The sequence below is a fragment of the Stegostoma tigrinum genome, chromosome 23 (genome assembly GCF_030684315.1).
Source record: "Stegostoma tigrinum isolate sSteTig4 chromosome 23, sSteTig4.hap1, whole genome shotgun sequence".
NCBI lineage: Eukaryota > Metazoa > Chordata > Chondrichthyes > Orectolobiformes > Stegostomatidae > Stegostoma > Stegostoma tigrinum.
Window position 1 is genome coordinate 41201227 of NC_081376.1, and position 12826 is coordinate 41214052.

Sequence of the window (12826 nt, forward strand, 5' to 3'; positions counted from 1 at the left end):
AGTCAATAGCATTTGTTAGCATACATGGTGAAAGCTGATCCTGTGTCATAGGAGGACATCATCATTGTTGCAGATGCAGAGAATGCAGCAATGGATATTTCTGTCGATCAGAAAGTATTGTGCCAGAGAATAAAGTCAAGCCAATGACGGACCTGCACTGGTTGTATCTGGATAAGCAAGCATGTAATGGTAGTCCCCTACAACTAGGCAAAGGAGGATGATTTTGTAGCTAATTCCATCAATGCTGAAGGATCAAGGACGGCAAGGACTAATTAAGTAACAAATTCATCATGTCTTTTTCTAGGGTGAAATAAAGAAAGAGAGTTGAAAAGCCATAAATGAAATTATACGTTTTACAATAATTAAAAGTGCCCAGAGATGGGTAGGCTAGATGAATTAGCCATGCAGGGTTACAGAGATGGAATAGGAGAGTCTGGTGGGATGATTTTCAGAGTGTCAGTGTGGACTCATTGAGCCAAATGGTCTGCTTCCACACTGCATGGATTCTATAAATGAATGGATATCTGCAAATAAAAATGGTAGTAAGATTCACAACTGATTAATACAAAGACTGGCTTAAATCATTTTTTTAAAATTAAGAGTTTAAGTTTTTTTTAAAAATACTTAAAATATATATTCCTTACAGAATACTATTCACCCCTCGATTATTTTTCTGTACCTGCTACCAGTTAAGATGTTATCTTTTGACATTTTGGGACAGAAAAGGCTCAACAGCTATCATAACACTTTCAGTTACTCATTACCACCACAAAAGCAGCAGTCTCAACTTGTACATACCTGAATCCTCCTCTCATCCAAAGTCTCCAGAATGCAAAACCTTCCAGGACTGATAGAAGCACTGCGTTCACAATTATAAAACGTGACGTCCAGTAGTGCATATCCAACCAATCCCAGGCAAATTCAGCAATTAACTGATATGGAATTAGGGAGTATTTCACAAGGAACTCAACCCATTGCTTCAAACTGATATCTTCAGACTTTTTAGGAAAGAAAAATGGACAAATGAACTGTACAAATTGATCAAAATCCATAAACAGCTTTCATAAGTGAAACCTCACAACATAATTTGGAGAATAATTCAGTAAACAAAGTCAAACTACTTACATTTGTAAATAAAAGACAACTATACATGGTTATTGGTCCCAGCATCTTAAGTTGCTTAAAGTCAAAAAGCAGCACCTTGGGACATCATGATGTGAGCTGCAACCTGTTCTAAAATGTATTAGAGACTCAAAACACACAAATAGCATTCAAGCAGGCTTCTGAGATGGTTACTCATAGGGGCACATGATGTCTTTTTTACAGAGGCCAACAGAGTACTAGTCAACTCCATCTTTCCGTGCAATACTGATATCAGGGAATATATATTCAAAAATGCCTCACACCCTGGAGATGTCCTGGCTTACCTGTCAAGGAGTTTTATGAAACGATCTCTGGTAAGAGCAACATCAAAAGAAGGAAGGCAGGCCCAAGTATGTTACCCTACTAAAAATAATTTTAAGAACTCTCTTTTTGAGTGAATATTGCATAAAAGGGTGCATATCCAATTGTTCAAAAGGTCCCCTTAAAAGTTTTACTTCAGTACGCTCATTGTCAGGTTCTACAAGCAGTATCCAGCAGCTGGTTCTTAAATCTGCTGTTCAAAGAGTACACGAGTGGCAAAAAGCACATTCATGCATGCAAAGGAAGAACAAGTAGAATGTTTTGGTGAACCAACCACCAAAAAAAGGGCAGAATATGAAACAGCAATTAATTTCCTGACTGACACCCTGGATCCAATGGATGATTAAGCTTTTGTAGTATCATAAAGCTAAAATGTTAAGTCAAGATCTCTGAATAAGAGTAGACCAACAAAATAGCACTCAAATCTCACAGCACAGCAATTGCCAATAAAACCAGGTACTGAAGTACTAATTTCATGTCATAATTTACATTTGTGGCTCAGACTGGTGAGTAATGAAATGACCTGAATTTGGTTCTAGATTACCATCCAGTGACCTAACAAGCAGCAATATTTACTTTGTATTTTTGATGCCAATCAAGGGGTGGAGCATTTCAGACAGAATCTGGCAGTGACATTCAAAGAAAGAATGAAATGACGTATGGTGAACTTAAGGATAATAAGGGAGAGAGAACTGAGCAAGGGCAATGAGTATAGACAAGTCATATGAAAAAAATTTAGATGACATTGAGCTTTCACTGTTGAATAAAGGTTGTTATTTTTGCTCTATAGCTAACACAAGACAGCCAACTTGGTCAAGTATCAGAGTTGCCTAGACTTGCAAAACAAACCCAAAAGTAATTTATGAAAAATCTCCAAGACATTCCCCAGTAAAAATGAAAAGTTAACCCAGTTTAGAGGAAATTAAAACTCAGAAGTTGACAAATGATGCTGTGGTATGGGTTAGGTAATCAGAAAGGTGATAATCCTACAAATTTTGAAGGATTAAATCTAAAAATCTTGAACAAGTTAATCCTCATCTCCCCACATATGCAAATACAATGTCACGTGCAAAGGTGAAGAGTAAGGGTATACAAATGTTTGGAAAATGATCAACTGAATTAACTTCTATGCCTTTTGGTTGCTTAAGGTTATAGTATTGCAGAAAAAACATTAATAATGAAGCAAATTCATTACTATAAATAGGTTATTTCCTTAAAAGGATTGCTTCATTTAAGCAAATTGCGTGTACTCCTTACCCAGTATTTGCGAAAAATATCTGCATCCTCAGTTGTCGCGGTTTTCTCAGGGGAAATGGTGTGAATAAGTGGCAGAAATATTTCCGAGTAATCAAACAGGTAGAGATACAGCATGGTCAACCGTGGCGAGCTCTTCAGTGCATACAGCAGAAACAGTGACTTGCCTACATGCATTGCCTGAAAAAAAAATTTGGATTCAACGGCAGTTACAAAAACTGAATTTAGTTATTTCTAGGTAATTAAAACCATAAAAGAGGCCAATAAATCTGTCAGAATATAATCAGAGTCAAAAACTGTAACCCAAATGTTACTTTATTTGTAATCAATTTAAAGAAAACCACAGTACCTCATATGATGAGTTGCAAAATGCACTTCACATTGCACAATTACCTCTTTAGGTGCCAACATCAGATTAGCATATTTATATCACCCATCATCAAAATCTTCATTCATTGCATACTAGGAGAGAAAAAAAAAAATCACTAACAGACTCTAAATTTCAAAAACAGTTACCTTGTATTCCCATAAATTCTGAGGGGGTTTCACTCCAAGGGCTTTCACATTGTCCAATTCCATCAGTATGGCTTTTCTATGAAGCTCTCTCTCAATGTTGAAAGGAGGCTTTGAAAACTCTTCTTCACCTAGGGTCAATAATAGCCTGAAATATATTCAAAGGAAGAACAGAAAGTATTTGAATAATCTAGACAAGAGATTTTCAACAACATAATTGGCTAAATCTTGTCAAATTGGCTTCAATATTTTAACTATACTACACTGCTCTGGTGTAACTTTGTCTGAAAAGATTAAAAATCGGTTGCTTTTTTATAGATGAGAGTTAAATCTTAATTATTCAGAATCTTGCTACTTTGGATCCCCTTAATCCCCTAAATTCTAGATAAAAATGACCTGCTGAAAACCACTCACACTGGATGTGAATTGAATTCCAGACACCTAGGACTTTGATAGGGAAGACTTTGGCACAAAACACTTTTGGTGAGCAATGGAGATGGCTTCAGTGGGAAAGCAAATTTCCTGCATGAGTCTTCTATGACCAATAGTGCAAGACAAGTAGCTCAACAATCTAGACAGTTTAAGAGCTTACAGTTTGGATCAGAGATATATACTGCTTAGCTTCATGTATGATATAAAATTATAGGACAGAAACATCCTGAAGCTCCTCTCAATGCGATTAGAATTGCCAAAGGCCAGAGTCCATAACTGCACTAGGGGCAATGAGCTTGCATCGCTGGATTTATCAGGTAAGCCTCACCTTCCATTAACTTCTTCCTGTAAAAACCTTTCCTTGTAAACAGTAGCCCATTGGCCCAACTGCTCTAACCAGAGAGTCACTTCCTTTGCAGTCCATTTAGTCACAGGTTTGTGTACTAAAAGATCTTGTTCAGTTTCTCTGCTCCAGAGATAAACTAGAAACACCACCTAGAACAAGAAGCAGCCAAAAAACTTCAGTGCTAATGTCCCTGTAATAGCAATTTAAATAACATCACTATTTAAATGTCCTACCTCTAAGCATTCATAACTTTGAACGCCCAGTAAGGTTTTGTTAAATATGTTACCACAAACTTAAAGGATTTATTGTTTAAAGCTGAAGAATACAGGAATTAGGTACACATGAAACAGATAGTAATACAGTTCATAAAAAAAAAATCAAAGAGAGTCACTTTAAGCAGGGATTTTACCCGTGCGCTGATTTACCTATCATTTCCTTCCTCCCATTCAAACACACTACAGAAAAATTCTGAGCTGAGCGCACAGATCCCTAGCCATCATTTACAAACTTTGTTAATTCACATTTGGAAATTTATCAGCGTTTGTGCAGAATCAAAAAGAACCAAAAGCAGAACATCAAATTCCACTGCAGTCAAGCCCACTTAATTGAAAATTAAATGTTCGGGAATAAAATCTTCAATGATAAACCCCTTTCCTATGTTACTCAGAATGCAGTGGCAGGAATTTAAAGGGATAATTCAGAATGCTCAGAATAAGAAGAAAACTGTCAAAGGAGTGACCCACCACCCATGGTTAAAGTAATTAGGAGTAAACTTGAAGAAAAAGCAGAAGTGTGCAAAGTGGCAGGTCACATGACCAGTCAGAATATAAAGAATGGCTGAAAATGACTAAAATGTTAACCAGGACCAAAAAAATTAAAACACGAGAAAAACAAATGAGAAATGCAAAACCAGATAGCAAAAAAATGTCAACAAGGAAAACAGCAAATGCAGGGTAGGTTCTCTGGAGGATAAGAATGGAGTGTCAACTGTAGATAAAGAAAAAGCCGTGAAATGAATAAGTATTTTGGTTTTTCTTCTTAGAATAGAATACCCATAAATTAGGAAGTTGAAGGAAGAGCGGAGCTTGGCAAAATTAGAACCACCAGGAAAATGGTAGAGTAAACTGAATGAGTGGAGAATAATTTCCAATGGTCTTAAAAGAGGTAGCTAATGAGATGGTTGATCTGTTGGTGTTAAATCTCCTAAAATTCATTTCACGGAGGACATATTTCATGAGACTAGAAAGCAGTAAATATAACCCTTTAACAAGAAGGGAGGCAGGAAACAGGAAACTAAAGACCGATTATCTCGATGTCTGAAACGGGGAAGGTTTTAGAATCAATCAACACGGTTCTAACTGTGCACGTGGGATAGTCAGGATCATTTTCTGAAAGCGAGACTGATCTATTGCAATCCTTTGAATGAGTAAAGTGTGCTGTGAAGAAAGGGAATTCCATTGATGTGACATACTTGAATTTCTAGGTGATGATGCGAAAGGAAAAGTAGGACCTCGTGGTATAGAAGTAAAATGCTAAACATGGATAGAAGTTTTGGCTTGCAGAAAAGACAGTATGCACAGAACAGTCATATTTTGATTGACAGGATGTGACAAGCAAGTCCTACAGACAGCCTGGGCTGGGCCCTCTTTTTACAATTTATATAATGATTCAGCTGCAGGAAACAAAGGCATAGTGGTTAAATTTGTACATAACAAACATACGTGGGCAATTATGTTGAGAAGATCATATAATCTCTCCATTATTGATGCGCATCCTTTTTAATTGATTGGGCAAAGATCTAATAGATGAGGGAATATGGAAAAATGTGAAGTTGTTCACTTTGGCAGGAAGAATAAAAAAACAGAGTTTATTTAATTTGAAAACAACTGCAGAATTCAGGAGGTGCAACGGGATCTAGGTGCTCTACTGCATAACCACAAAACATTGGGACGCAAATGCCTTGGAGGTGGCTTTCTAGATTGATTGAACAAGTCAGCCTAGGATGAAAGATTGGACAGGCTGGGTTTAGTTTCACCGGAGTTTAGAAGAGTGAGGGATGATTTGCTTAGAGTTATAAGCATGGTTAAGACAAAAGTAGATGTGGAAAGCAGGTTTCCTATTGTGAACAAGTCTGAAACCTGGGAATGCAGTTTAAAACTAGGGGGTCAATATTTTAATGCAGAGACAAAGACAAATGTTTTCACTCAAAGAAATGCATGACTTTGGAATACAGCCCCAAATGAAAGTAGAAACAAGGCCATCGAATATTTTTAAGACAGATGTGGCTAGACTCTTATTAGGCAAGGGAATTAAAGACAATTTCAGGGCAGATGGAAATTTGGAATTTAGAACAGACAGTGACCTAATTGGATGGCTAAGGAGACTTGAAGGGTCGAATGGCCTTGTTCTTTTGAGCTAGCTAACCAATTCAATGACATTTCATCTTATCAAGTGCCATGGTCCTGAAACTTGACAACTGATGTGGCAGGTGCTTATATGTGGATAAGCTAGGTCAGATATTGTGCAAATAAGGAAAACACTGCTTTTAAAATGAGGCTCTCTTTACATTTAACAATATCAATGCCAAATGAGCAAAAAAAGTTGCTAACCTCAGTTAAGTTTGGTGTTTAACAGCCTTTTAAAAATTTGTACTGAACCCTAATTTATATATTGTAGTTGCAATTAAATTTCCATACTACTGATGCAGTTTAAAAACAGATGAAAGATTAGTTTTTTTTTAAATTAACAAAATTACATGGAAAAAAATCATTACTCCTTGAACAATTCTCCAAAGCAGAATCGGTTTGTTTACTTAGTAGAGGACACCCAAAGTGGAAAGGGGTACTAACATTTTTCTACCAATTAAAGAAACTTATAAAAACAGATTTACTGCAGCATGTACACTTTAGCAATCAAATCAAGAGAGTGGCACGTGTCATTGATTTAGAGTACCTTCAGAGTACAAACCAAAGGTGATTTAACTAGTTAACCGCAGCATAAGATGATACAAACACCACAAACCAGTATAACAGAACCATGAATAGATACTTACTGCCACACAAGTTAGAGAAGTTAGTACTCCTGAGAAAAAGCCACCTCCTTGTCGCCATTGCCCCGAGTTGTTGATAGCTTTTGATTGTTCATTACCATATTTCTGGAAAGCCAAAATGCTACTTGAGATTTTTATGTTGTTCTGCATCTCCTTTTGTCGTCGTTTAACATCATTAGGGAACAATTTCTCAACAGCATCCCTGGAAAGTCGTGGTGGGATGGGGATTAGGAAAACAGGACAAGACAAATATACACATGACCCCGAGACACCTGAATATTTAATGTTGTTCCTCCCCATCATTTAAAAACAAACAGAAGTCCCAGCTAAAGGGGGAAAACAGGCAAAGTTGAGGTCTTCACAAAGGCTGAAAGTAGTAAGTCAAGTAGTAACTAGTATGAGTAAGAATAAATATTGAAAAACCTGTTGGGTGATTAGTTGTAAAATAGGTAAGAATTAGTTAGCGTGCAACCTAGAAAGGGGCAATTTTAATTTTAACAAGTTCCTCATCTTCTAAATGGCTCACTGGTAAACTTACTCTTATGAAATTGAGTCAAATAGATTTCAATTCTTGGCCTGAGCCGCATTCAAAATTTAAGCTAAGGCTCCAACAATCGGCTGCAGATCATTATCTGAACACTTCCCCCAACAGGAAAATTCCAAGCTTTATCACAGATTAGAGGTAAAAGGCTCAGTTGTTACATCTTTGACAGTTTAAAAAGAGTCTGTTGAAGCTCACTGCTTAGGCTTAAAATTTCAATAGTGGTCAATTAGACCAAGACCTGGAGGGAACCTGGTGCCCATGCAACTTTGGCCCAGCTGCAATCAACATTATCAGGAGACGACAGGTGAAAAGTAATTGAAGGAAAGAGTCCTCAATGTAAAATTACAAAACTTGTAAGTAATCAAATAATCTAACATTTATACATTTCTGAATTAGTCCACCATTCAACTTTTTACCAAAATAAAAATAAATTAAAATAGTTAGCCCAAGAAGAAAACTTAAAAATTGTTAGAAAGATTACGTTGCATACACTTAGAACAATATCTATTTTTCTACGGATGCTTTTTTGAAATGAAACGGAAAAAGCCTGTTACACTACCCCCCACCAGTCTGAAAGACAGATCAAGGAAAAGCTGGTACAAAATCAAATTAAGCAGGGGAAAACGTCAAGAACAGTGAAGAGGAGACTCGTTCATGAGACTAATAATTTCAATGTCCAACTTCAACATTTCACTCCATTCGAATTCCCTGCAAGGAAATAACAGCAATGTACCTCACAATTGCAGATACTGCAAACAAGATGGTTCTTCTCATTTTATTTTTGCACATGATTCTGGCATTGCTGGCGAGCCCAACATTTGTTGCCCATACCCAAATGCCCTTGATTTAAATAGGCATTTTAGAGTTAATTATGAGCAATTATGAGTGAAGCACATTACTGGAAGGAGCAGTGAACCAGATGGTTTTTATTTAAAAATGCCAACTGATGGTCATTTCATGGCTCGGACCTTGACAGTAGCCTTATAATCCAAATTATCCAATTTTACTAGCTGCGGCAGAATGTGAACGTCTCCAAGTCATTCAATTTGGCTTGTGGATATTACCACTATCCCACCACTTCCTACCCGAGAGTTCGCAGGTGGGATTTTAGTTAAAGAAAGCACTTGAAAAAAGTGCAAAGAATCGGATCAAGACTTGCAAAAGTTACCTAAGAGTATAACAATAATAATAAAAAATTGAAGATGGTGTAACAGCTAGAGCTTTGTTAATTATATACTATATGTGAAAGAAACGAACTTACTTTTTACCATACCTCACCTTCCTGGACCCCTCAGTCTCCATCTCAGGTAACCAGCTAGAAAGTGATTTCCATTTCAAGCCCACTGATTCCCACAGCTACCTAGAATACACCTCCTCCCACCCACCCTCCTGCAAAAATTCCATCCCCTATTCCCAATTCCTCCGCCTCTGCCGCATCTGCTCCCACGATAAGGCATTCCACTCCCGCACATCCCAGATGTCCACGTTCTTCAAGGAGCGCAACTTTCCCCCCCGCAGTGGTCAAGAACGCCCTTGACCGCGTCTCCCGCATTTCCCGCAACACATCCCTCACACCCGGCCCCCGCCACAACCGCCCCCAGAGGATCCCCCTCGTTCTCACATACAACCCCAATCTCTGGATTCAACGTATCATCCTCCGACAGTTCCGCCATCTACAATCCGACCCCACCACCCAAGCCATTTTTCCATCCCCACCCTTGTCTGCCTTCCAGAGAGACCACTCTCTCCGCAACTCCCTTGCCCGCTCCACACTCCCCTCCAACCCCCGCGCACCCAGCACCTTCCCCTGCAACCACAGGAAGTGCTACACTTGCCACCACACCACCTCCCTCACCCCCATCCCAGGCCCCAAGATGACCTTGCATATCAAGCAGATGTTCACCTACACATCTGCCAATGTGGAATCCTGTATCCATTGTACCCAGTGTGGCTTCCTCTACATTGGGGAAATCAAGCAGAGGCTTGGGGACCGCTTTGCAGAACACCTCCGCTCAGTTCGCAACAAACTGCACCTCCCAGTCGCGAACCATTTCAACTCCCCCCTCCCATTCCTCAGACGACATGTCCATCATGGGCCTCCTGCAGTGCCACAATGATGCCACCTGAAGGTTGCAGGAACAGCAACTCATATTCCGCTTGGGAACCCTGCAGCCCAATGGTATCAATGTGGACTTCACAAGCTTCAAAATCTCCCCTTCCCCCACTGCATCCCAAAGACAGCCCAGCCTGTCTCTGCTTCCCTAACCTGTTCTTCCTCTCACCCATCCCTTCCGCCCACCTCAAGCCGCACTTCTATTTCCTACCTACCACCTCATCCCGCCTCCTCGACCTGTCCGTCTTCCTTGGACTGACCTATTCCCTCCCTACCTCCTCACCTATACTCTCCTCTCCACCTATCTTGTTTTCTCTCCATCTTTGGTCCGCCTCCCCGTCTCCCTATTTATTCCAGTTCCCGCTCCGCATCCCCCTCTTTGAAGAAGGGTCTAGGCCCGAAACGTCAGCTTTTGTGCTCCTGAGATGCTGCTTGGCCTGCTGTGTTCATCCAGCTACACACTTTGTTATCTTGAATTTACTTTGGTAATGTTCATGTACAATTTGTAAAAGAAAAGCACTTGCATATATTGAATATAAAAGTAGTTTTTTTTAAAAAGCAATTTCATGACCAGTACCATCACAGGATCATTAAGATTAGTACAAAGACAACTATTTTCAATTGATATTGAGTTTTGAGAAGATTTGTAGCTCAGGTTGAGGTTCTGGATGGGAGTTTTCTCGCTGAGCTGGAAGGTTAGTTTTCAGACCTTTCGTTGGAGGCTCACTGATGTTACCTAGAATGGTGACGAAACATCTGAAAACTAACCTTCCAGCTCAGTGAGCAAACTCACATCAATTGATATTTTTGAAAGATCTTTCTTTACGAGTTTTGAGAAGATTTGTAGCTCAGGTTGAGGTTCCGGATGTGAGTTTGCTCGCTGACTTGAAGGTTAGTTTTCAGACCTTTCGTCACCATTCTAGGTAACATCAGTGAGCCTCCGAAGCGCTGGTGTTATGTCCCGCTTTCTATTTATCTGGTTAGGTTTCCTTGGGTTGGTGATGTCATTTCCTGTTCTTTTTCTCAGGGGATGGTAAATTGGCTCCAAGTCAATGTGTTTGTTGATGGAATTCCGGTTGGAATGCCATGCTTCTCGGAATTCTCGTGCATGTCTGTTTGGCTTGTCCTAGGATGGATGTGTTGTCCTAATCAACGTGGTGTCCTTCCTTATCCGTACGTAAGGATACGAGTGATAGTGGGTCAATGAACATCGACATGACCCACTATCACTCGTATCTTTACATACAGATAAAGGAAGGACACCACTTTGATTGGGACAACACATCCATCCTAGGACAAGCCAAACAGACATGCACGAGAATTCCTAGAAGCATGGCATTCCAACCGGAATTCCATCAACAAACACATTGACTTGGAGCCAACTTACCATCCCCTGAGAAAAAGAACAGGAAATGACATCACCAACCCAAGGAAACCTAACCAGATAAATAGAAAGCGGGACATAACACCAGCGCTTCGTCAGAGGCTCACTGATGATGTTACCTAGAATGGTGACGAAACGTCTGAAAACTAACCTTCCAGTTCAGCGAGCAAACTCACATCCAGATCTTTCTTTGTATTTCTAAGACTGTTTCCAGGGTAATTAGTGGACAAAAAAAATTGTACAAAATTCAGAACTTTGCAATACAGACAGTATACATAGTAACGAGCAGAACATTGTGTTTTGAACTTTTTATCCACAGAGCTAGGAGAATAAAACATTTTACCCGTGGTCATTAATGATAATTAGCCAAGGCAAGAAGGTGACCATAATATATAGTGACAGCAGCACCACAACAATTTGGCTGTGGTTTTGGCTACCAATAAATGTGTAGGAGTTTTATATTGACAAAATCCAAATATGTCACTGCAACAGTCAACATTTCACTAACCAGCTAAAACTAAGCTAAGTAAACACCACTGTGAACTGTGTTGAGAAATACCAGTCCTGCAAGCAAACACAAACACTTGGAAAAACTTAAATGATTGCACATTCCCACTTAAAATCCAAAAGTAAAAATAATTATTTTTGAAATTAATTATGTAATTATACATAACCTTTTGTTACGTTCAATAAGAGTTCATTTCTTTTTATTCTTAGCATCTGAAAGACATTTCAAAGACAAGGTGCATTCAAAGTTTGATAGTACCTTAAGACAATGTTAACTTTAGGAAATCCTTCCCATTTTTCTCTGCATTCTGGACATTCTGTTTTCCTGGAAGCGTCCCACCATAGTGCCAAACAATGTCGACAGAAACTATGTCCACAGTTTAGAGTGGTTGGGTTTACTAATATTTCGTAACAGCAATGGCAGGAAAATTCGTTGGCAGACAGCTGACAGGACGGTTCCGGTAATGAACTATTCTCCAGCAGCTCCCACTGTTGCTTGTACTTTTGCCTATTAAGGAATCCCACGTCACCCTCCATTTGATCACAAGAGAAGCTCCATAGGCTTGATTTTCATAGCACAGCATCTAGAAACTGTATTGAAAAGTGTACATTACAAAACATATTTTCATTATCAACTACAGGAAACGACATCACTTGTTTCAACATCAACTTGCATTTATAGAGAAGACCTTTAAAGTAATAAAACATCCAAAGACACTATGACTGGGGGATTATCAAACAAAACTGGGGACTTTGCCACATACTAAGGCAACCAAAATTTTGGTGAAAGATGCAGGTTTTAATGACCATCTCCAAAGGAGAAAAGTTGGGCAATGAAGATGGAAGGAGGAAAATTCCATATCTTAACAGCATGAGTACCAATAACAGTGATAAAAATCAGGGGTGCACAAGAACCTCAAATGGCAAAGCAGAGGGGTGACAGGTGGGTAATACATAGCTGGAGAAGACCACAACAACAGGGAGAAGTGAGACCAATCAGGGTACTGAAAACAAAGATGAGAATTTTCAAATGCAATTTCTACTTACCCAAGAGCCAGTGTAAGTCAGCAAACCCAAAGAAGATGGCAGTGCAATTTGTTTACAGTTGGAACACAGCAGCAGAGTTTTGGATGATCTCAAGCTTATGGAGGGTAGAAAGTGGGAAGCTGGCCATGAATGCATTGGAATAGTCACGTCTGGACTAAAAGGCACAGATAGAA

The 12826-nt window shown here is 39.2% G+C and overlaps 1 protein-coding gene across 3 annotated transcripts in view; it reads right to left on the reverse strand.

The window, feature by feature from the left end:
• LOC125462588 (bifunctional apoptosis regulator-like) overlaps nucleotides 1-12826 on the reverse strand; it is a 35719-nt gene that overhangs the window by 13171 nt on the left and 9722 nt on the right. For 2 of the 3 annotated variants that reach the window (XM_048552775.2, XM_048552776.2), the window contains 7 exons: nucleotides 12654-12807; nucleotides 11866-12197; nucleotides 7062-7260; nucleotides 3992-4158; nucleotides 3235-3379; nucleotides 2722-2898; nucleotides 799-998 (listed from right to left, as the gene is read on the reverse strand). In XM_048552775.2, the coding sequence (XP_048408732.1) occupies nucleotides 799-998; nucleotides 2722-2898; nucleotides 3235-3379; nucleotides 3992-4158; nucleotides 7062-7260; nucleotides 11866-12143 (1166 nt within the window). In that variant the 5' untranslated portion in view covers nucleotides 12144-12197; nucleotides 12654-12807. The remainder of the gene's footprint in view (nucleotides 1-798; nucleotides 999-2721; nucleotides 2899-3234; nucleotides 3380-3991; nucleotides 4159-7061; nucleotides 7261-11865; nucleotides 12198-12653; nucleotides 12808-12826) is intronic. The other variant, XM_048552774.2, reaches the window with a different exon arrangement.